The sequence below is a fragment of the Tenrec ecaudatus genome, chromosome 12, assembly GCF_050624435.1.
Source record: "Tenrec ecaudatus isolate mTenEca1 chromosome 12, mTenEca1.hap1, whole genome shotgun sequence".
Classification (NCBI taxonomy): Eukaryota; Metazoa; Chordata; class Mammalia; order Afrosoricida; family Tenrecidae; genus Tenrec; species Tenrec ecaudatus.
The window spans coordinates 113988056-114013155 of NC_134541.1; the positions used below are offsets into that span (position 1 = coordinate 113988056).

At 52.9% G+C, this 25100-nt stretch overlaps 1 protein-coding gene across 2 annotated transcripts in view; it reads left to right on the forward strand.

The window, feature by feature from the left end:
- The window catches only part of XYLT1 (xylosyltransferase 1), a 330985-nt gene that overhangs the window by 281180 nt on the left and 24705 nt on the right, over positions 1-25100 (forward strand). For both annotated transcript variants that reach the window (XM_075564553.1, XM_075564554.1), the window contains 4 exons: positions 751-831; positions 17531-17747; positions 18075-18251; positions 22924-23186. In XM_075564553.1, coding sequence (XP_075420668.1) covers positions 751-831; positions 17531-17747; positions 18075-18251; positions 22924-23186 — 738 coding nt within the window. The remainder of the gene's footprint in view (positions 1-750; positions 832-17530; positions 17748-18074; positions 18252-22923; positions 23187-25100) is intronic.

Below are 25100 nucleotides of genomic sequence, written 5' to 3' on the forward strand. Positions count from 1 at the left end.
TGACAGCGTTGGGAACCTCGCCATCCGTGTGTGCTGCACCCTGTCTGGTTTTACAGCTCTCCCCTTCGGCAGCCCGGTGGTTACGGGGCCTTCGTTCTTCCGCTTGCTCATTCACTCGTTCACCCGTTGCAGTCCATTCGGGCACACTTCAGTTCGCCCAGCACATAGCTCCTGGTGTGTGCCGGTGATGGATAAGCCTAGTGGGCTTCTGTCCTCACAGAACTTACATTCTACATGCAGGCGAGCTCGGTGCCTTCCCGTGGTGATGAGCTCATCAAGTAGCTAGCTCTGGGAAGGGCGGGGGGCGGGGGGGGTGGAGAGGAAAAGATCTCGTCTGTGAGGAGGTAACATTTTCAAGGAGGCCGCGATGACCGCAGCAGGCCAGCGATGGGAAGCCAGGTGTGGCAAGTGCAAAGGCCCTGAGGTTGATGTACCTCGATCGTGGGTTGACGGCACTCCAACGACTTGAGGTTCCCCAGCCCAGGGTTGGGCGCTGGATATTTCAGAACAAATGAGGTGCTATAGCCCATTCTCATTGATTGGGGTGGCCCCGTCATGGGGAGGATGGAAGAGAACCCCTGACTTGCCTGTGGGGTGGCCCCCGGGGCGGAGACTCAGTACAGGCACAGCCTCCTTCGCTGTGAAGCAAGGAGGCGTCTGGTATCGGTGACCATGGGGGGAGCCAAGACCCACAGGTCTCCATGTGTCTCCTCCCGAATACCTGACTTTGATGTCTGTTTGTGTCCACAGAACCAATGACCAGCTGGTGGCCTTTCTCTCCCGATACCGAGATATGAACTTCCTGAAGTCACACGGCCGGGACAACGCAAGGTACCCTGGGTCTCCTTCACCCTGTGCGGAATGGCAATTGGAGGGATGGTGCGGCTTTTCCTTCCAGGCTGGTGTGGTGCAGCCAGAGATGTGCGCAGCTTGACTGGGCCTTGGCCATGTTCATGTAGCATATGGTGTGGCCCTCCCTGTCAGTCGCGGAGAGAGAGGCCCTAACCCATGCTCCTTCTACCCCCAGGCACTTTCACTCATATCATCTAACAGCCCTGCGAGGCCAGTCGGGTGGGCATGGCCCATCCCCATTGTACTGATGGGAAGACGAGACCCCAGAAGAAATGATGTCCCAGGTGGTTCATCAGTCAGCCACTCGGCTGAATGCCGGGCACCGTCCTGGCCGTGAACAAGACAGACCCCTTTACTCTCATTGACTTTCTAGTGTCCAAGCTCCGTGCCAGCATGGGCTGAGCCCAGGTACCCTGGCTCCCAGTCCTGTGCACGCTCCCTGACATTGGCCAGGATTAGAAGTGCCCAGAACCCCAATCCGGATCCACGGAGCCTCTCTCACTTCTCATGAGTGATGGCAGATGGCATCGCACCACAACTGCTTGGCCCTGAGCCCAAACCTCATGGCCAGAGAGGGGCTGGAAGGGTGTAGTCTTACGGGGCACCCCCATCGTTGCCATCTTCCATCGACCCAGAGCGCTGGTGGCCTGGTGGTTACGAGTTGGGCTGGTAACTGCAAGGTTAGCCATTGGAATCCACCGGCTGCTCCAAGGGAGAAAGATGGGGCTATCTACTCCCATAAAGAGGTACGGTCTTGGACACCTACAGGGGCTGCTCTACCCTGCCCTCTGGGGTCACTCTGAGTCGGCATCCACTAGGCACCAGTGAGTTTGGCTGATTCCACTTCATAGTGAGCCAAACGTTACTACCCCCAAAGGACTCTCTCTCTCTTTTCTCTTCCTCTCTCTCCCTCTCCCTCTCCCCCCTCCCCATCCCCCCATAGTGACTGTTGTATCAGAACTTCAGACCTTTGGATTCACAGCCAAGTTCTTAACCGTTGAGCCAATAAGACTCCTTGTTGCCATCTGATGGATCAAACATAAACGGCAAAATCCATTGCCCTGGTCCGTTCCGTGTGATCCCAAGTGGACTGGTGTTCCGCAGGGTTTCCTCGGCAGTCATCTCACAGAATGACCAGCCCTTCCTTTCACGCGCCCCTGAGCAGACGTGACTGTCACCGTTGGGTTGCAGCCCAGCCTTCCAGGGCCCCCGGTCAGGCATCCCAGAGATGCTATGGTGCTCAGGGCCTGACCTGGTGCCTTCTGGAATACTTTTATCTGCTTCAAGTTTGCTCTGACCCACGTGGTTGGGACTTTTTTTTAATTCAGGTGCATTCTTTAAAAATCACTCCGTCCCATTGTGCGGGGGCAGGAGGGTGGGGGAGAGCAATATTTCCCATAAAAATCAAACTTTCCAGCTAGTCTTGAAAGACCTGAAGGTCCTTGGGCTCCCTGCCCAAGGAGTTAGCTCCTGCGGCCTGTCTTCTGAACCTCTCCCGCAGACCCCCTCCAGGTCTGGTCCCGGACAGTGGGCGGTCAGTTTGCAGTCTCTGATCTGCTCTCTCTCTGCTCCTGATAGTGAGGAGCCCCGGGGGAGGAGTGGGGTGCTGCGGCGTCGACGCTGGGCTGCTAACCACAACGCTGGCGGCTTCAAACTGCCAGCCGGAGCAAGAGGAGGCCGGCTGCTCCTGGAAAGTTACAGCCTCAGGAACCCCACACAGGGCCGCCACACGTCAGGGTGGACTCCATGATGGGTGTCGGCTTCGGGTTTGGTGCCTGCTGACAGAGGGATGCCATTCTGGTGGGCTCTGTGGTTCAGTGGCTGCAGCTGCTCAGGGCCAAAGCCAGCAGTGTGCACCATTTCCCGAGCTTTCGAGAAATCCTTGTGTTGTATGATTGTCCTAGATTTTAATTCGTATTGGCATTCAGTGGACTAGTTAAAGTTTTTTTTTTTCAGTCCCACCTACACCCTAAATTCTTCCCATTAAGAAGAAGTTGCAGAGCAGAATTGGTTCTGCAGGTTCGCACAGATTAGAATGAATGCTGAGGCCACACGGTGAGGAATAGCCAACGTGGCAAACGCAGCAGCATTTTAGCCTGTGTGTGTGTGTGTGTGTGTGTGTGTGTGTTAGTCTGAGTAGACTAGAGAAACAAATTCTAGACACTCATATGTGTATACACAAGAGCAGTTAAATATGGAGAAAACATCCCAGTCCAGATCAAGTCTATAAGTCCAATATTAGCCCACATGTCCGATACCAATCTATAAAGTCCTCTTCAGACTCACGCAACACATGCAATGACACAAATGCAGGAAGATCACGTGCCTGTGGGTAGAAAATCTTGTGGATCCAGTACAGGTGGAAACATCTCAGCGCTGGCGTGGGTCTCCCCATGGCTCCTCCAGGTCCAGGGCTCTGGCTACATCAGCGTAGCTCCATAAGGCTTGTCGTCAGTCATGTCTCCCAGGGAGTGAGCGTGTGGCCCGCCTCTAGAAAGCTATTTATCTCCAAATGAGGTCATCCAGCTGTGACCTGATTGACAGGCTAAACTCCACCCCTTCACTCTTAAGTCTCAAATAGACAACTACCTAGATTATGTAACTACCACAGGCTGCCGTGGTCCTACCCTGCTGAGAGCTTCTCTGGCTCCAGTTCTACTCTCACACCCCCTCAGGGCACCAGCCGACAGTATTATGCCCTCTTGTCAGAAGATAAGGGGGCTTGGAGCCGCACTGGTTCCTGGGTTCACACTGCTAACAGGTGTTTGAATTCCAACCATGGAGCACAGTGGGGCTGGGCATGATCACCCCGGAGGCGGTTAATTACCTGACCCGGCCCAGTCTTTGGGGTCTCCATCTTCAGCTTGTGGGGGAGACCTTGCTGCCCTCCACATGTCCTTGTCTGCTGCGAGGTTGCATTGGGAGAAAGTTGCCCAAATCTGCATGGATAGACCTATGTCTGAGTGGTGGGTATTAATGGTTCCGCCTAGTCATTAAATAACGTGCCCTGGTGGCTCAGCGAGTGAACTGTTGACTGCAAGCTACAGGGTGTGTGGTTCAGCCCCACCAGCCACTGTGCCACAGTAGAAAGACGTGGCAAGTCTACTGACAGTCTTGGAAACGCAATGGGGGTGGTGTGACTGTTCTAGAGTTTTGCCAGGAGTTGGCCCTCCGTGGCCGCGGATTCAGTTTGGTTGGGTTTAGTGCTAGAATTGAGACTGGCATAGAGCATGAAAGCCTGGGCTGCCTGGTTAGAATTCTGCATGGCACTGTACTGGGTACCTTGACCTCTCTGAGCCTGCCCTGACCGGTACAGTTGACATAGTAATGCAGCCATACTCATAAGGTTGTTGACAGTATTCAACCAGATCCTGCATGTATAAAGTCCGTGGCATACAGTAAATGCTTGATGATGATGATGATGATGATGCTGATATGATCCAACAATGGTGGCTTTGCCCCGAGAAACCTAAAGCTGAAATGTCACTGACAAGAGAAAGCAGTAGAGATGCGGTTGGACAGAGTTGTGCCTCTGCGTGTTGGGCGCGTCCTGCCTCGTTGCTGTGGGCATAGGAGAGGACGGAGGCAAGAGTCTCTGGACACTGCTGGGCCTCCCTCGAAAACCCATGGCTTCGAGGAAAGCCCAGCTCACAAGTTCCCAAACTGGGGCATCAGCCCTCGCCTGGGATTCTGTCAGTTAGCTCACTGGGTGGCAATGATCAAGTCTTCCTTGAATAGCAGACTGAGCCAGTGGACTGTCCTCTGCTCTTCACTAGAGGAGGCCGGGCCTGTTGCGTGGACTCAAGGACCCATTTCCCACCCTTGGCCCTGGCAGTACAGAGAAGGAGATGGCACATCCCTGCTTCCTGCCATGAGGCTATGTTAGAAAGAATTCTTCTGGTGGGAACAGACAGAAACCCCGCTCAGCCTAGCATCAGAGGAAGCAGAAGTTATTGTATCATGTAATAAAAGCATTGGTATCCTGGCTTCAGGAATGGCTGCATCAAGCCGCTCAAAAATGGTTATCTTCCAGCCCCAGGCGCTGTTAGTTCTGTTTTCCTCAGTGTTGGCCTCGCTTTCTGGTGCCAGGTGGTGACGTCGGGCTACTTACTAGCTTCACGTTGCAGAGAGGGAAACAGACGGGGTGAGAGACGAAGTCCCAGCTAAGCTCACTCCAGGCAAGTCTGTCCCTGAGCCCAAGCTCGTTATGGCTACACGGGAAGCCTCCCAGTGCCCCAGCTCCGTCTCCTTCCAGCACGCTGGGTGCCTTTCGGGCAGACGCTCTGCATCTCTGGGCTTGGCTCTCTCTCTCTCTCTCTCTCTCTCTCTCTCTCTCTCTCTCTCTCTCTCTCTCTCTCTCTCTCTCTCTCTCTCTCTCTCTCTCTCTCAGGTTGAGCAAGTTGGCAGCTCTAGTTGATGCTCCATGCTTCTGAACCAGCCCATGGAGGCAGAGAGCTTGAAAGACAAGCAATGGGTAGAGACAGAAGCCAGCAGAGAGATAAAAATAGGCCGCAGGATGCCTCTGCTTCATTCCATGGGCTCCTAATGGCAGCGGTGACCTTCTGTCCCCGTCCCCTGCCTTCAGCAGCCAATCTGAAGTTCCAGCTCCCACTGTGAAGAGATGGCATAAAGGCAAACTCCTACTTTAATAGCTGCCAAATTGATCCTGACTGTTCCTGTAATTAAATGAAGGGGGTGGTGGTGTTGTGTTCACCATTTCTCCTTGCTTTCCTTCCAAATAATAAAGTAACTCAGCGTCAGGGGAGACACGGAACACAGCTAGCCTCTCGCCAGAGAGCTGTGGGGGCTGCAAAACATGCCTGCAGGCAGGGGGCACACCATTCCCAGGAGTCCCTGACCCTGCTCCAGGAACAGCGAGCGGCGAAGTCCCCCCTGCCTATAGAAGTCCGGCCGTGTCCTGGGAGTGAGTTTCTGGCAGAGAGATGCAGAGGAATAGCCCTTCCTCCTGCCAGAGCCTGGCTTCCTCTAGGATGGTTCCCTGTTCCTGCTGATCTTATTTTCCCCCCTTGGTTAGGGCTCCTGCTGCTGAGCCCTGGGGTACAAGGTGGGGGGTGGGCACGCAAGAATGTGGGCACTGGGCCTCCATGTCGCAATGCCAGCTCTGTTACATGCTGGTCAGGGGAACTTTGGGCAAGGGGCATGATCCCCCACATCTCTGTTGCCTCATCTTTATCAAATCTAGGGTGGGGCCATGGGGTTGCAAGAGATCAGGCGTCCTACCCCCACCACTCCCAATCAACAAAATTTTCCCTATGACTTCATGAATGTTAAACTTAGAACAAGCTAAACTGAAAAAAAAATGGAAGCCAGCTAAAATTGGTAGGGAGAATAAGAGGAAACTCTTGTCTAGAGGCCACCTGGAGCTTGTAACGATGAGGAACCAACTCAGGAGCCAGGCCACCAGAGGTCAAACACTGACTCTAAGCATGATGTAGTTCTGTGGCCTGGGAGAGTCACATCAGTTACTTGTGTCTCAGTTTTCTCCATAAGAGGAGGAGGAGGAGGAGGATACCACCTCCTAGCGTGGTGAGAAGGATTAAGGATTAATGTACAACAGATGTTTGAGAGAGTGAGTGGAGTGTAGTAACGCTCGATAAATGTAAGAATGGTGGCGGTGGTAATGACGGAGATGGCCGTGGTAGTGCCTGCACGTCACGTACTTTGGACATGTTATCAGCACGGACCGATACCTGGAGAGACACATCATGCTCGAGAAGGCAGTGAGTCAGTGGAAAAGAAGACCTGCAGTGCTCTAGATTGACACGGTGGCTCCAACAGCGGGCTCACACACACTGACTGTGCGGATGATGTGGGACTCAGGAGTGTTTGTCTGCTGCGCATCATGCCACTGGGAGCCAAAACCCATCCATAGCGCCTACCCATGGCAACAATCATGGATAAACTGGTTGGGATGGGCGGTGATGGTACTGATGGTGGTAATGATTGTGATGGTGGTGGTAGCGGTGATGATAATGTTGGCAATGGTAATGGTGGTGGTGGTGGTGGTGGTGATGGTAATGTCATGGTGGTGATAGTGGAGATTATGGTGCAGTAATTGTGATGATGATGACCGTGTTGGCAATGATGGCGGTACTAGTGATGATGATGATGGCAATGAGTGTGCTAATGGTGATGGTAATGATGGTGAGTATGGTGGTGGTGGTGGTCATGGTGATAAGTGTGTGGTGGTGATGGTAATGATGGTGAGCATGGTGGTGGTGGTGGTAATGGTGATAAGTGTGTGGTGGTGATGGTGATGGTGATGATGGTGAGTATGGTGGTGGTGGTGGTGGTCATGGTGATAAGTGTGTGATGGTGATGGTAATGATGGTGAGCATGGTGGTGGTGGTGGTAATGGTGATAAGTGTGTGGTGGTGATGGTGATGGTGATGATGGTGAGTATGGTGGTGGTGGTGGTGGTAATGATGATAAGTGTGTGGTGGTGATGGTGATGGTGATGATGGTGAGTATGGTGGTGGTGGTGGTGGTAATGGTGATAAGTGTGTGGTGGTGATGGTGATGGTGATGATGGTGAGTATGGTGGTGGTGGTAATGGTGATAAGTGTGTGGTGGTGATGGTGATGGTGGTGATGGTGAGTATGGTGGTGGTGGTAATGGTGATAAGTGTGTGGTGGTGATGGTGATGGTGGTGATGGTGAGTATGGTGGTGGTGGTAATGGTGATAAGTGTGTGGTGGTGATGGTGATGGTGATGATGGTGAGTATGGTGGTGGTGGTGGTGGTGGTCATGGTGATAAGTGTGTGGTGGTGATGGTAATGATGGTGAGCATGGTGGTGGTGGTGGTGGTAATGGTGATGGTAATGGTGGTACAGTGATGGTGGTGACAGTGATGCTGATAATGGTAATGATGGTGATAACGGTGTTTATAATGGTCGTGATGGTGACAGAATGACAAAAGTGGTGGCACTGATGATGGTAAGAGTGACGATGATGGTGGCAATGACTAATAATGGTGATCGTGATGGTAAGGATAGGTGATGAGGGTGACAATAGCGGTGATGGTGATGGTGATAAGAATGACAATACGGTGGCAGTGATGATAAAAGGATAATGATGATGATGGCAATGACCGTATAATGTGATGGTAACAATAGATAATAATGATGATAGAGAAATGAGGGAGAAAATCCTCGAAATATGTTATACATCTGATTAGCATGTTGGATTGAACTCTTAGAGAATCCGGTAGCATTTTCAGTGTAAGAAGGCCAGGCAGGTAGAGAGCCAGGAGGTGGGGACCCAATCCCCCAGGTGAGAGGCAGAAGAGGCTCTGTTCCCAGAGCTGGATCCCTCCTGCATTGGCAGCCAGAATGGCAGCTTCAGCAGCCTGCTCTGTGACATTGAACTGATCTTCAGGCCCCAATCTCGCTTGATGTATAAACAGGCAACCGTTGAACCAAAAGTTGGCAACTCTGCTGAGAGACTGGCCAGGAAATTCCTCCAGGCAAATCTGCTTTTAGGAGGCCCTTTGGTGCCAACTAACTTAGGGTTCTCTCCCCAGCTGCCTTGTAGCACCATGATTGATGTGAGGAGATAATTAATACCTCATCTCCAGGGGAGAAAGCAGATTGCATTTCCCTTTTTGCTCCCCTTAAACCCAACCAAGGAGTTTATCACCATTTGCACGCTCACTTTCTTTAATCCAATTACAGCAGACCCGGCCAAATAAAGCTTAGCTCCGCACAGGCACCACACAGACCTGCACACACCCCCTCCCTCGGCCCAGCGTGTGTTTGGAGGTCAACTCTGCCACCTCTCTTTTTTAAACACAACCCACGTGTGAGTTAGACAACAAACCAGAAGGAAAATGCCTTCTGTGTACCACCTCTGGGGCTGGAGGTAAGGTTTTGCTTTTCGTCTTTATATGGTTGTTTTTTTTTTTATGTTCCAAGCCACCTCGGAAGGACATGCATTCATTTTTATAATCAAAACAAAAGACAATGCACGTTGTTTTAAAAAAATATGTGCGAAATGTAGAAAACCAATTAGCCTTCAGCAGACCTTGAGCAGGTTCCCAGAGGTACAAGATGATGTCGGAGCCTTGAATTGTGATTTGGGAGTCCCTTGGGCAGTAGTCAGCACAGGCCTCCATGCCCAGGACCTCTGGGTCCCAGGATCCGGGACCCTGACTCACCATTTCTCCAGGGGCTTCTGTCCCAGGCCTCACATCACATAAAATCCATCTCAACACCCTTGGAAGAGGGCAGGCGTCGTTTCCCATGGAGGGTTTGGAGTGCCTAAGTGGTGCAAATGGCTAACAAGTTCGGCTGCTGACTGCAAGGCGGGCAGTTCAAGTCCACCCAGCAGCGCCTCAGAAGCAAGTCCTGGCAACCTACTCCCTCCAGCCAGCCATTGAAACCCCTATGAAGCCCAGTTCTGCTCTGACACACCCAGGATTGGAGTCAGCTTGATGGCCACCAGTCATGGTAGCAAGCAGTCTAATGGAGTACGCTGGGAAACTGAATGACCCACTTAGCTCCGCTCCACATACTTGGTATCTGTTGCTTCACGGACTCTTCCCCACCCCGGTCAGAGTTCATTTTACTAATGAGGCAAGAATGGGATTCAGACCTTGACACAACTGCTCGCAAATGGAAGTCCAGTCATTTAAGACACCCATTTTCCAGGTGTGCCAACTGAGGGTTGGAGGGAGCACACAGCAAAGAGCTTGTTAAGTGTTGGTGACAGACGTGTCTGGTGCCGGAGTCTGGGCTCTGAACCACTGTGCTACCCAGACCCCGGGCAACCCTTGCACCAACAAGCTGTGCCCGCCCCACTCACCCAGCCTTTGGGCCTCTTTTCCTGCGCGTGGGCCCTGCACTTGGGATTTCTTTCGCTTCTGAAGTTCTACCCCACAGCTTGTCACACGCTGGTTACTTCTGCTTTGGGCGCTGAGCTTCCCCAGCAATCTTCTCTTGTCTCCTGCCGTCTCGTTTCTCCTCCGCGGCACTGACCGGCCATTATTGATGTGTCTCCTGTTGATATCCACCCCATTACTCCAGAACGTGGTTGGATCGCCTTGCCCACTGCCCAGGCACAAAGCACATCCTTGCCACTCCGCCGCGGTGTGGCTGGGGAAACCTCCTTAACCCGCTCCATCTCTGGACCTTCGTTTGTCGAGTGAACCTTCGGAGGGTGTGATGAAGAGGATGTATGCGGGGTGCGTGGAACAAAGCCTGAAGCATAGCAGACATGTGTGTGTATCACTGGAAAATGCAGCGATGCATCAATGGGGAAAAAATACCCCATGACCATCAGTCCATTCCAAACACATGGCGATCTCGTGTGTTACGCGGTGAACTGCTCCGTAGGCTTCTGAAATGTGTGCGGGAGCAGATAGCCGGGCCTTTTGGTTATAGCAGTTGAGCGTAAACGGTTTGCACCCGAGGGGAGTGAGTGCCCGCTACACTTGTTATTTTTCAATAGTGGGTGCCAGGGAGTCAGTCAGTTCTGATGGGGTGTCATCCTGTATCCCAGGAACAAAACGCCACCTGGTCCTGTACCATCGTCAGTCACTGAAGTGGTTGAGCCCATTGGTGAAGCCGCTGTCTTCACCCGTCCTGTTGCCCCTCTATGCCGCCGCCCTTCTACTTCACCAAGCATGATGTCCTGTCCCAGGGGCTGGTCCCTCCTGGTCACGTGTCCAAACTGTGTGAGATGAAGTCCCGCGTTCCTTGCTTCTAAGGAGCCCTCTGGCTGTCCTTCCAGGACAGATGTGTCCTTCTTCTGGCAGCCCATGGTGTAGTTAATAGTCTTCGCCGGCACCGAAATTCAAATGCCCAGCTTCATCCTTAACCCTTGCCCACCTCTCACTTGCATATGAAACTGCTGGGAGTAAATGGTAGCGATTAGGGTTTCCAGGCATCTGAGCAGCCCTGGGAGCTGGACCGTGTGCCACTCACGGTTGATAGAGGTGGGCGGGTTTTCTACTCGTGCTGTCTGACCACTGGGAGGAGACTTAATCCATATGTGGGCCCTGCAAATGGATAGGGGGGCTTCCACTGCCATCCATAGTCTTCCGCACACCAGGAGTTCACAATGAAGCTCTCCATTCTCTCCTCTGGAGGTGGATTTTATTATTTACAATCCTTGGATCACACAGGCTGGTGTGCTTCTTCCACACGGACTTAGCTGATGCCTCATTTAGATGGCTGCTTGTTTGAAGACAAGCCGTTAAGACCCCAGGTGCTAGTCTTTCTGAAAGCCGGGCACCATCTAGCTTCTTCATCACACCCATGTATCTTCAGTGATCTCTTGTATTGAGTAGGGTCATGTCCTAAGAACTAATTGTTCTTAGATTGGGGCTAGAATTAAGTGTGAGCCCCAAATCCATCCTTATACTTAGGGTTCACATGTCTCTGGTTCATGTTGGAGACATCATTATCAACTTAGAAACATTGTAAACCATCCCCCTGGGCCATAAAGTAATTCTACTGATTGTGTCATTAGTTTAGCCAATTTAAAACACTGGTGAGAAAGGAAAGTATGCCTATATTGGCCGGCTTTTCAGACCCCCGGGAATGATTGACACTCACGCGTTCTACTCCTTGAGTCACATCAACTCGATGGCAGTGAGTTAGGAGTCCCTACCAGCTCGGTGGCACCTAGCAACAGAAGCTTGCATGGGGCTCAGCCATACCCGGAGTCAAGCCCGACTCTTCCCAGCTGTGTGGCTTCGGAGAAGTTACTACACCTTTCTGAGACACGTTCCCAATGGACTTTCATTCTTGGCTGCCGAGGCTTGTTCGTTTACTTGTTAGGTGACATCACTTAGTTCCAACTCCCAGTGGTCCTGGGCGCAACAAAGCAGGACACTTCCTGGTCCTATGCGGTCCTCGCTGTTAGGTGTGAGCCCCTTGGTGCCGCCACTGTGTCGGTCCATCTCATCAAGGGCCTTCCTCTTTATTGCTGCCCTGCCATTTTACCCAGCATGGCGTCTTTTTCCAAGGACTGGTCTCTCTTGATAGCATGTTCAAAGTAGAAGAAGCAAAGCTTTGCCTCCTTAGAATCCTTCTAAGGAGCATTCTGGATGCACTTCCAGCCCATGGTGCTTCCATCTTCTTCTCCAGCACCGTAATTCAAATGCCTCCATTCTTCGGTCTTTCCCATCAACGGTCCAATAGACACATGCATCTGAGGCCACTGAAAACACCAGGATTTGGGTCAGGTATCCTTCATCCTCAAAGGGACATCGTTGCTCTTCAACACTTTAAAGAAGTCTCGTGCTGCAGATTTCCCCGGGCATCGTGCTGTCTGATGTCGCAATGGCTACTTCCATGTGCATTGGTTAGAGAGCCAAGCAAGAGTCATTGTGTAATAAGAACTTATTGCACACCGACTGTGTGTGAGGCACTGTCCTCTAGGCACTTGTTTGACCAGGGCTGGGCACATCTGTCCCACAGGCCATGAAAGACCTGCAAAACCACCAAGACGAGCTAACCTGGAAGGAGGAGTTGACCATTGGATGATGTGTAACAGAGAAAGACAGGTCTCGCTTCCTCAACGATTTGCAAGCCCCTTTGCGAGGCACCATCCGTCACACTAGAGCCGCTGATTTAGCCGGTAGTCAGAACCGGTGTCTCCGGGTTCTTCCCACTCTGGCGACCAAGAGAGCTCGAACCAGGCCCACATCTCTCAGCCAGGGAGCCAGATCCACCCTCTTGGGCACTGGGAACAACACTCACTCTGCTGCCTAGAGAAACCAAGTCCAGAAGGAAAGAGCCAGCAGGGAGGAGAGTCTGGTGGCAGTCTTCTGAGTGGGAAGCCCATGCTTCGCCTCGATTGGGAAGCTGCCCACCCTTGCCTGGGGAGCCAGGCTTTATGAAAAGCATTGTGCCCCAGGTGTTTTCTGGGTCACCTTGATTTTCATCAGGCCAAAGCCCTTGCCATGGCATCGATTCCAGCACCTGGTGGCTCTGGAGGACAGAGGAGCACTGCCCCATTGTCATCTGTGTGGAAGCAGCCAGCCCCATCTTCTTCCCAAGGAGCAGCTTGTGGGTTTGAAGTGCCCACATTCCATCAGGGCACAGGGATGCAAGGACCAAGTCCATGCCCACGTGGCGATTCCTTCCTTCATGCGGGTCAACACCCACAGTGAGCACAGACCCTGGGCTTCTGCCACCTCCCTTCCAAGCAGACCCAGGTGCCCAGTCACCTCTCTCGCCTCAAGAACTTTGCTACGACTCAAAGAATTGATTGTCTCTGTGTCCTGATAATTAACCAAAGAACGCGTTTGCAGCTCATCAGTTTTAGGATGCAGTAAATACAGCAGCCAATCTCCCAGCCCCATGAATATTTCATTTCCGAGATTACTGCATAAATATTGTATTTGATATTATGGTCTGGGACACCACATTAAAATTGCAAGACCGATGCTATTATCCCATATAATGGAACATGAAATTAAAAAAGCCGGCCCACAGAAAGGAACATTTTGCAAGTCCCCTCACCTGGACTTCTCTCCCTGCTTAGTCTGGCTCGCACATAAGTGTTTGAGACCCGTTCTTTAGAATTTCACATGGGACGCCTGGTTAAGTGCACCCGCTGGGCACAACTGCATCATCAGGGCCAGCCAGAGTCAAGTTAGGCTTTATTTTCCTAAGCTTTAGTGGGCCCAGGAAGGCCAGTTTGGTTTCAGTAGGGCGGAAGTGTGAGTGTAATGAAAAACCTTCGGTAAGTCGGTCCCCGGAGAGGAGACGGCTTTGCAAATGAGCTTCCTCTGGGGCTCAGACTCGGAAAGGTGTGATAGGGAAAGAGCGTGTCCAGGGAGGTGGGACGCCTGGGCCTTCTGATTGATTTCTGCCCCCCCCCCCCACTCCCGGGTCCAAGCGTCCATGTACTCATAGGCAACACTGCGCATGAACCCTGGCACTGCCTCCTTAAAGTGCTACAGAGCAAAGAGGTCATGTTGAGGACGAAGGTGAGCCTGACCCAAGCCACAGTATTTCAGTCACCTCGTGTGCAGGTGAAAGCTGGACAGGGGCTCAGGAAGACCGCACAAGCAAGGGGGCATTAGGATGGTGGCGTTGGCCACGCAGACTCACTAAGCCACGTACTGCCAGGAGGACTAAGAGGAGCACGTCCAGAATGTTGCTAAAAAGCAAGGATGATAGACGTGGGGCACGTTATCCGAAGGGAGCAGTCCTCGGAGAAGGGCATCACGCCTGGTCCTTAGAGGGTCAGGGAATAACCCCACGGTGACTGCAACAATGGGTTCCAAACTAACAGGCATGAGGATGGTGCAGGACAGGGCCGGGTTTCATTCTGTTGGACACACAATTGCCTTAAGTTGGAACTGACTCGATGACCCCTGTGTTGGTCTTGGTAAATTAGAGAAACAAATCCACAGAAACGAGAGAGAGAGAGAGAGAGAGAGCATCCCAACCCAGTGCTGTCCAAGCCCAAAAGTCCAACGTTAGCCCATATGTCCAACACCACTCAACAAAGTCTTCCTCCATCTCACAAAATACACGCAAGAGGAAAAGCCGAATCAGTGAGCGTGTAAGCATCTCCGCACGACTGCTCCAGCACCCAAGGCTGCATCAGGGTAGGTCCATGTGGCTTTTCCTCAGAGATGTTTTACAGGAAGTGACCCTTGCCAGCTGAAGCAGGGAACTGGCTAAGGCAGTTGCACCCTGATCCTACCATCAGAGAGCAAGAGACCCAAGAACTAAAAAGGTGAGGCTCAACGAGCCATTTATTTCTCTGCCCTTCAATGAATCCCATGTGTGTTTATCAGGCAGGTTGGCACAATAAACCTTAGCTATCACAACCCCTAACAACTACCCATCACCACCACCTTCTTCTTAGGACTAACAGACTCACTAAAGGGATTTGACATCTGAAAACTATGAGAGCGCGCTTAGGAGGAGAGGCCTGGTGATCTACTTCCAAAAGTCAGCCAGTGAAACCGTATGGATCACAAGGGCCCAACACGCTGCCATTCGTGGGGATGGCGCAGGGCCAGCCAGCATGCCATTTGGTTGCCTTGGACAGGAGCCTCCTCTAGGACCAATAACAGCAACAACTCAAAAATACACCGGTTGCCTATGGGCTGGACTATCACCAGGCTCTTTTCCCTGAAGGCTAGTCCTTAACAGTCCATGTTTTCTACATAGCTCCCTGCACTGCCCTGGGGACTGTAAGGGGAAGCAGGCAGTGGGAGGCAGGGTCTGTTCTGCCTAGAAGAGTCTGCACCAGGGCAGCCTGCCTGGTAGGAGACAGAGTGAAGAGCCTGGCTGGAGGAGGTGGCCTTCATGCGTCACCATCATGGCTGCCTCCCCATGGCTGGCGCCTAAGGACAGTGCCACCCACCTTGGTAGCGATGAAGTTGGAATTATTTAGGCACATGTTGACAAGGACTGTTCGGATCGCGAGTGACAGAAAGGCACGCAGCCATGCCACAATCGTCGTTCCTGCTGACAAGTCTGAGGATGGGTCAGACACGGTCATCGGGACTCACGTCTGGTGCTGTCACTTTTTCTCTTCTTACTGTGTAAGCTTCCTCCGTAGACGAGGCAACACGATGGTGAATGGGCATCTAGGCGTACAGTCTCCTAGCCAGCAATCCCACAGGAAAGACCTTCTCAACAGATACATAACAATGCAGGACTAGTCTATCATGGTGACCAGGTAGATAGAGCGCTCCAATGGGCTCAGCCTGGATCTTATTCTCACCCCCTGGTATTGAGGGGGTGACCGAAAGGTTAGGGAAGAGTGGCTGGTTCTGAGAAAAAAATCAAGAATGGCGTGGGGCAGGCAAAGCAGCTGTATGGGCAGCCCACGGCCATCCACTGTTGAAGTCCAGACGGTATCCTCCCCAGGCTCCATCCCTTCCACTGTGCTGTGACTTGACGCTCAATTGCCCACACCCTCGTCATTCAGCATTCGTTACCTCACTCAGGTTCTACCTCGTCCATCATCTTCCTCCTCACCTTGACCCCTATGGCAGGCTGATTCTCTAGAGAAGCAGACCATTGATGATTATATACATATATGAAGAAATTAAATCAAGAAAAGTACTCACATTACTGTAGAAGCTGCTAAGTCCAGGCTGTGGGTCAGGTATGAAGCTGGAGGCTTCTCCTGACTCGGATAGCTTCAGGGGCTGAAGAACACAGGATTGGCAGGTCCTAACCCTGAGGCTTCCTTGGGAGGGTGGTCTCCTTCCAACAGAAGTGTACACTAGCTGCAGAAGCGGCAGCCTCAGTGGTATTCACAGGCACAGCGGCTTCGTCAAGGAGCCCTGGTGGCCTACAGGGTTACAAGTTGGGCTGCTAACCACAAGGTCAGAAGTTCAAAAACCATAGGAGACAGAAGCAGCGTTCTATTTCCATAAAGAGTGACAGCCTCAGAAACCCACAGGGTCACTGACGAGTTGGAATTGATTCAGTGGCATTGAGTTTGGTGACTTGGTCACGCAAGGAAACCGTATGTTTTCATATCACACTGCAGAGGGTATCAAACCTGTTACTGTTGAGTTGACTCTGACTCATGAAGACCTCAAAAGGCAGAAGAGAGCTGCACCCACAAGGTGCATTATGGGGGAGGGCTGCCACATCGTTTTCCCCCACAGAGTGGCTGGTGGGTTCAAACCACTGACCTTTGAGTTCACAAGCAGGGTACCTAACTAGCATGCCACCAGGATCCTCGGTGCCACTGAGTCAGTTCTGTCGATCAGCAACCGTCTGCACAACAGGATGAAACCCTGCCCTCCCTTCACTGCCCTCACCTGGGTCACGCTGGAGCCCATTAGTGCAGCCATTGCGTCAGGCCCCCTCCCAGAAGGTCTTCCTCTTTCTCACTGACCGTCCACTTCACCTAACACGATGTCCTTTTCCAGGGACTGGTCTCTCCTGATCGCAGGTCTGTCGACTTACATTTCCGAAAGTCCCTTCGAACACCTTTAAACCAGGATGGTATGTGCCTGCGGGCCGCCTCCCCCCTCAGGCAGACCAGCGCCCCTGTGAGGGAGGAGCTGACCCTCATGTTGCCTCCTCAGGGTTGGCACCCAAGGGATAAACCAAACCCCACTGCCAGCAAGCCAATTCCACCTCATAGCCACCCTCTGTAGCGTGTCAGGTGCCGTAACTCTGTACGTGAACGAGAACCGAGCAGCAGGTGGGTTCGGCCCACCAGCCCTGCAGTGGGCAGTCCTGCGCTTACCCAGCCGTGCCACGTTCTCCAGCACTGCAGCAAGGATAGCACCTCCCACTAGAGCCTCCTACTTAACGAGTTCATAAAAGTACATGCTTTTGCTGAACACTATCAATGGGGTGGGTTAAAAAAAACAACAGTACCTTGCAAGACTCTCTTATTATTGGATGCACTTAGAGCATCATCCTGAAATGGGTGTATTCACCCAACTGTCGGGGTCTCCATGCCACCAACCACTAGCTCCTAACATTCTCTATTAGTCATTGCCGCCATTGGGAACCGTCTTGACTGTGCGCTGGGGAAGGTGCCCTTCCCTTTGTGCCTCCGCTTCTCCCTGTGTAAGATGGGGTCACGCAGGCACCCGCACCCCAGGGATGCTGTGGGAAGCACCTCGGCACAGAGGGAATTGCTGCACCTTAGATGCTATGTCACCGACATTGGGCGGAGCCCCTCCGGGCTAAGGGCGACTTTGTCTCCCCAGGTTTATCCGGAAACAAGGCCTGGACCGGCTCTTCTTGGAGTGCGATGCCCACATGTGGCGCCTGGGGGACCGGCGGATCCCCGAGGGCGTGGCCGTGGATGGCGGCTCCGATTGGTTCCTGCTGAACCGGAAGTTTGTGGAGTACGTGACGTTCTCCACGGACGACCTGGTGACCCACATGAAGCAGTTCTACGCTTACACCCTGCTGCCGGCCGAGGTGAGTGCCCACGGGGAGACCGGAGCAGGTGCAGCCGAGGCGTGCCCAGTGCTGCCGTGGCCACAGCCAGGTCGCCCAGATGTCCGCATTGGCCCTCGGTGTTGCGCAGACCCTTCTGGCCTGCACGGGGGTGGGTGGACCCACAGTGTGGCCCCCAGCCATCCACACGGCGCATGCGCAGCCTCAGGAACCCCCCCCCCTAACACATTAGCCCTGAAATATCCTGTAGCCGATTCTGTACAATCGGTTACTTTCTTGCCACTTGTTTGAGTCGGGGTGGGTGGAGGGAAAGTGGCGCGAGGTGTCAGGCGGGCCCCTCTCTCGCAGTCCTTCTTCCACACGGTGCTGGAGAACAGCCCCCACTGCGAGTCCATGGTGGACAACAACCTGCGCATCACCAACTGGAACCGCAAGCTGGGCTGTAAGTGCCAATACAAGCACATCGTGGACTGGTGCGGCTGCTCGCCCAACGACTTCAAGCCGCAGGACTTCCACCGCTTCCAGGTGAGGCCCCCGACCCCGCCAACCTCCACAGACATCCCAGCATCGACAGAAAACCGATGAAGCAGACCCATTGCTGTTGGCGGGATTCCGACAGGGCTAAGGGGAGGGCGTGTATCACGGAGAAGAACTGCGCTCAGAGGACTTTGTACCTCAGCAGTTTGCCAGGCCTTTCTTCCACCTTAGCCCCCGGGGTTTCAACTTTAGGGTAAAGGTGTATTGCAGACAACCTGTGCTATCTTACTGTGTACGCCAAGGCTGTTGTCAATCATCCACCTGTGCTAACTCCCACGGCAACCTGACACGACAGGATTCCACATTCTGTTTAACCCAGGTGCGCACATGCTCGCTCGCTCTCTCTCTCTCTCTCTCTCTCTCACACACACACACACACACACACACACACATTACAGCCCAGGTTAGAAAGCAAAACCAAAAAGATGGGCAAAGGACTGCCCCAGGGTCACATCGCAAGCAAGCAATGGCCAAACCGTATTGCCCTGAAGAGGTGTGTGCTCCCCAAGACTGCATCCCGCCAGCACCTCCCGAGTGTCTGCTGAGTTCCCATCTTCTGGCTGCACACCCGAGTAGCTCTCGTGCAGAGTATGTCACCTCAGCACTGGTGACATGGGGGCAGGAAGGAGCCACGGTGGCACAGTGGTTAAGTGCTCAGCTGCGAACGAAAAAGCTGGAGATTTAAACCACCCTCTCGCTACTCCATGGGGGTACGATGTAGCTGCCTGCTTCAGGACAGTTCACAGCTCTGGAAACCCCATGGCACAGTTGTGCTTTTTCCCATTCAGTTCATTGTGAGTCAGATTTGATTTGATGACAAACAGGCTTGGTTTTGGCTAACTGCCCGTTCATGGTTGGATGTGTGGCACCATCCCTGGCCTCTGCCACTAGTTGCCATAGCACCCCGGTCCCGGTGGGGAAACCAAAACATCTGCACACATTGTCCAACGTCCCTAGAAGCAGACTCCCCTGGGCTGACAGCCCCCGTCTCTGTGGTGGCCCAGGCATATTTTTGACACAGTGCACCTGGGAGATGAGCAGCCAGGCTTGCAACACACTGTTCTTGGCGTGCTTGAAGGAGAACAAGAGGTGAGAATGTTCTTAACACACCACGGTCTCTGTCTCTGCCAAGCCCTGCCACTCAAAGCCCTGGTCGGAGCAGAGCAGGAGCGGGTGGGGTCAATGCTTGTCTGTTTCCATGGTTTTCAAGAGAGCCGCAGCCCCAGGTTCCTACCCCAGATTTTTCCCTAGCCTGCATGAGCACCCGCTCCCTCCAGCAGCACCCTGGCTGGAGGAAAGCAGACTCTCTGACCTAAGTCCCTCCTTCTCCCCCATGCCACGACCAAACCCCACCTGCCAAGGGCACACACGGAACCAAAACACAGTTAGCAGTCCCTCTGAGGCCAACAGAGCTGGCCAAGGGATGCTGTTCTGACTCCCAAGTGTCTAGCATGGAACATGGGTGGGGAAAACTGTGCATAGCTGCAACCCCGACCCCCAACCTCCTTGTTGCTCACTCAGACGCATCCCTGAAGCGTACAGTTAGCAAGTAACTTCCCCTGCTTCCCTGAACAGGTGTGGTGCACAGTCCTGCAGCCTCACCCTACACTAGCAGGGAGACTGCTAGAGATTCGGAGCTTCTGCCTGCTCCAGATCCCCACATCAGAGCCTGCATATTAAGATCCTGGGTGGGATGGAAGCGGGGGGTGGGTAAGAGTATGCTCTGCACCAGGCTAGGTACCAAGCCCTCTGTGGGCATTATCTTCGCTGTAAACATTGCCTCCATTGTACAGGCAGGAGGAGCCCTAGTGGGTAGTGGATTACACGTTGGGCTGCTAACCACGAGGTCAGCAGTTCAAAACCACCAGCCATTCTGTAAGATGAAGATGAGACTTTCTACTCCCAGAGAGAGTCATGGTTTCAGAGACCCACCGAGGTCTTGCCCCATCCTGTAGGGTCACTGTAAGAACAGGCTAGGTGGCAGTGAGCACCTTGATTGTCCTAATAGGTAGGGAGACTGAGACGCGGCCCTGCAGGTGACACAACAGCAGGGTGGAGCCCATCTCGGCATCTCTGGTTCTAGTTGTTCCTGTTGTTGTTTGTTGCTGTCGAGCCACTTTCACCTGGTGGCAGCCCCGTGTGTACAGGTGGGCGTGCGTGCTCTATGGGGTTGTCAAGGTTGGGACCTTTCAGAAGCAGGTCACTAGGGCGTTTCTGGGGAGGCTTGCACCGCCCCCCTCGTGGTCAGTAGTCGAGCACATCACCCTTCATTTCCCTCAGGGACGCCTCTGGTTCTGGGGTCACATGGCACACACAGCAGGCTGTTGCCCGGTCACCCACAGATGAGGGCTGCATCAAGCTTGTTTGGAGAGACCGCCTCAAGGCCAGGGCCATTGCAGTGGCTCTGAGCAAAAATTCAGCTCTTACAAGTCCACCCAGATTGCCAAGGGGGCAGTTTGACCTATTCATAAGGAAGAAAACACTCCCACTTGGGTCAAGGAACACCCATTTGGCTCACTGTACAGGAGCTGGTACCCCAGAGCGGTCCCTGAGGGGTCCCTCCTTGACCACACCCCACCCTCCTCCTGAAATCCAAACCAGGATTCCACCTCACTGGGGTCTTTGATCAAGACTAGCAGGTGTGGAGCCCCGGTTCTTGTGCTCACAGTGCCTCCCTTCACACTACACAGAGATCACAGCTGCCCCCAGTGCCACCGGGAGAGAGGGATAAATATAGAAACATGCCCTTTTAGAAAATCCTGCTGCGATCAGAGAATCGTAGGTGGAGAAAGGAGGCTTCCTGGCAGCCCCTGTAGCCACTGCTGTGCCCCCAGGTGCCTGATAGTAGCAGGCTGGAGGCGGGGGGGCCACACACGTGTATAATAGTGGCCAATGTGCCAGGCGGTCTTCTGAGTGCCTACTGGCTGGTGTCCCTGGGTGGCATCTATCCCCATTTCCAGGATGAGGAGACTGAGGCCCAAAGTCAGGAAAGTGACTTGCCCAAAGGCATCCACAGTTAGGAAGCAGCAGAGTGAGGATCTGAACCCAGGTGGCCACATTCTTTTGCAGCTCCACCCACGACAGAGGCTGGTTTCAAGGGCTCACGAGGCAGAGAAGCGGCAGGACATTTAGAATAATTCCAGGGGCTTATTAAAAAAGCATGAGGCTTGGAGTCATCAGATGTGAATTTGAATCTGACCTTGATCACTTAAGGCTGTGAGTGTATCGCACTTATCGGGTCCCTTCTTGGAGCCTCAGTTTCCCAATCTGTAAAATTGGAGCACCTGGCTTGCAGAGACTCAGACAAGGTGAAGGTGGCCTACAGTGGTGCTCAGAGGTGGCTGCATCAGAAAGAGAGCTCAGTCCGATCTCAATCGATAGTCACTTAAAGTCGCTTATCCAGGAGAGCGTCTGCATGTTATTCGGTTCCTCGGTCCTAGGTTAAGGGTTAGCAATGGGAGACCCATGAGGCAAGACTAGTTCTGCCTGCTTTTATAAATAAAGTTTTATTGGAACACAGTTTCTCCATTCATTTCTTGGTCTGGGTATAGCTGTGCTGGGAGTACAGCATCAGAGTTGAGTTTTTGCAAAGCTGAAGATACTGACTCTCTGGCCCTTCTCTGGCAAAGTTTAATGATGACCCCTTCCTAGGCCACCTCATAAGACCTGGTCGATAGCAGATGGTCAGTGTTTATTCCTCTCATCCAAGAACCATAAACTCTGCACTCTCTTGCTGGGAACTTAAGTTTTTCTCGCAAGGCCTCAGTTTCCTAAGCTTCACCTCCAGAGGGTTTTATTTGGTAGATCTGAGAAGGCCCGTAGAATCTAAGGTTTTAAAAGCTTCTCCCAAGTAACTGATCTGCACTCCGTTCCAGTGTCACGCGCAAGGTCCTCAAACACTAATGAGCAGATGAGCCACCTGCAGAGCCCATGCTGACATGTGAGATTTGGATTCAGTCCATCCAGGTGTCACTTGTGAGGGCACAAGTCAAGTGCAGTGCCAGGGAGGCAGTAGGGAGTGGCAGGGACAGTGATGACCTGAAAAGCCCGGGGCCTGGTCTGCAGAAGCAGGCACTGTTCAGCATCAACCATGTCGATTCCAGGTTTGCCACATCTATTTCTCTGAAAAGGGAAGCCAGAAATCCTTTCACCACAGTGTACATGTTCCCAACCTTCTCTGTTTCAAAGCACTCTGCTGCCTGCCTCTGCCCTGGGTTATAGTCCGTGGCCTTTAGCTACCTGACTCCCGAGATCCACCCCCATTATAAACACCTAGGGTTTCAGTTACTTTAACGCAGACTTGTTATACTTTACAGATCTTAGCAACTATTGTTAATGCTTCAAAATATGAGCTCATTCAGTCCTCCTGACACCCTTACTACGATCCCCCTGTTGCAGATGAGGAAACAGACCAGAGAGGAATGTGAATGCAGGCAGGAGTCCCTAGGTGACACGCACGGTTAAGTGTTGACTACTAGCCCAGGGTTGGCAGTTCAAAACTGTCCAGAGGAGCCTTACGTGGAAGCTAGGCCTGGAGTCTGTTTCCAAAGGGGAGCGGTCCCCCCTCTTTGTATGTGGGTGGCCTGCGCCTGGACCGCCTGGGCCACGGTGGCAATGGGCTCCTCCCCCTAACTTGGCTCTTTCCCTGTCCCGAGCACAGCAGACTGCCCGGCCCACCTTCTTTGCCCGCAAGTTCGAAGCGGTGGTGAATCAGGAGGTCATCGGGCAGCTGGACTACTACCTGTACGGGAACTACCCTGCAGGCACCCCAGGGCTGCGCTCCTACTGGGAGAATGTCTACGATGAGCCCGACAGTATCCCCAGCCTCAGCGACGTGACCCTCACCCTGTACCACGCCTTCTCTCGCCTGGGCCTCCGCCGGGCAGAGATGTCACTGCACACAGACAGCGAGAACAGCTGCAGGTGAGCCCATTGTCCGTCCCTTGGGTAGGAGGTGTGCCTACAGGGAGGGGCTGGGGCCCACGACTGAAGGGACCCTCCTCCGTTTGGTTATGGCCGCCAAATCATGTCAGGTCACAATGACCTCACATAGGGCAGGGTGACGTGTGGCTGGCCTGTGTCGTCCTCACAATTGTTTGCTTTTCTTAGCCCATCATCCTGCTGTGGTGCCTACCCATCTCAGCAGGAGTGCCCTGTCCTTGCCAGCCCTCAGCTTCACTACCCAGGCGGGCATCTTCTAGCAAGGGATCTGTGTGAGGCAGGGTTCTCTAGAGAAACAAAATCTGGACACTTACGATGATAGATAGATAGATAGATAGATAGATAGATAGATAGATAGATAGATAGATAGATATAGGGTTTTTTGTATATAGGTTTATACAGCACAAAAGAATATAGCAGCCAATTAGTCCATGCAGCAGTACAGAGGGCTCAGTTCAATTCACTTTGGTGGAGTAGATGATATACTGGAAGTCCTTCAACTCAAGAGGACTGCCAGGTCCAAGGTCAAGGAATCAGACTGCTGAGTCTTTCCTCGGGCAATGCAGGCAGAGTCCACTCACAGGCAACAAACAGCAGGGCAGGTTACTAATAGTCAGTAGCTCAGGAACTTAGCAAAGCAGGCCTGGATGAGATATTGAACTTGAACAATGCAAGATGACAGGCTCCACCAGCCTCAAACTGAAGCAATGGACACCAGCAGCATGGTGAAGCAGGTCTTGAAGGATCCTCAAACTAGCAACGCGATCCATGGGTTGGTTTGTCCCACAGGTAGTGTTGCTCACAAGTTGAAGCAGAGAACTAGCTCACCACAGTTGCAAGCTGGTCCAATCACCAGAGATTAAGAGAGAGGGGTGGGCCTTGCTGAGCCATTGATCTCTTTGCCCTCCAGTCATACTGTGACCTGACTAATCCCAGAAGTTCCTATTGGCCAGGTTGGCACGATAAACCTGCCAATCACAGGATTCCTTGCAGGACACATCCAAAATAAGCGAGTCAGGCTGGGCTGGGCTGTGATCAGTTAGCATTTTCGTTGGCTCGTTTTCAGAAATAGACTTCCAGGCCTTTCTTCCTAAACCTACTGACATCTAGTCGATGGCAATTCATAGCCACCCTAGAGGACACAGTTGAGGGAGCCTTAGTAGCGTAGTGGATTGCATATTAAGGCTGCTAACTTCAAGGTCAGCAGTTCAAAACCACCAGATGCTCCAAGGAAGAAAGACGAGGCTTTCCTCCCAGAAACCATCTGGGGCAGTGAGTTCTCTCCTATCCTATGGGGTCAGACACAACTCTGTGGCATTGAGTTTTGAGTTTTTCCAGGCAGGGTAGAACCACCCCCATAGGGTTCCCCAGGCTGGATCATCTCCATGGGAGCAAACTACCTGCTCCTCCTCCCTCGGAGCCTCTGGTGGGTGTGAATGGGGTTCTTTCTTCCTACTTGATCCTCACCTAGAAGCCCCCCTGAACCCTGTGCCCCATGGTGACCCTGCCGGTATTTGAAATACTGGCGGCATCGTGTCCAGCGTCACAGACCTCCACAGACAACACAGCAGCGGGCTAATAAGGTGCCCCTCCCCTCCTTCCTGGCGGTGATCTGAGTCCACAGTGTTCTCTTTCTTCCTCTGCCTAAAACAGCCCTCAGTGTGGCTGGCCACGCAGCGGTCACGGGTTCCTGCCCTAAGCCTCTGGCACGTTTTTCTGTGTCAGAGCCCTGGCTCCAGGAGTTAATGAGTTATTCCACTGGCTCACCCTCTGTGCTAATTGTACGAGAGCAAGCCAGGGAGCACTAGTTCAAAACCGTAGCCGGCTTGATTAAGCCAAGGTGTCAAAACGCACAGCTCTTGGGCGTCAGCGGCGCCTCCCGCTAGGCCTGTACGC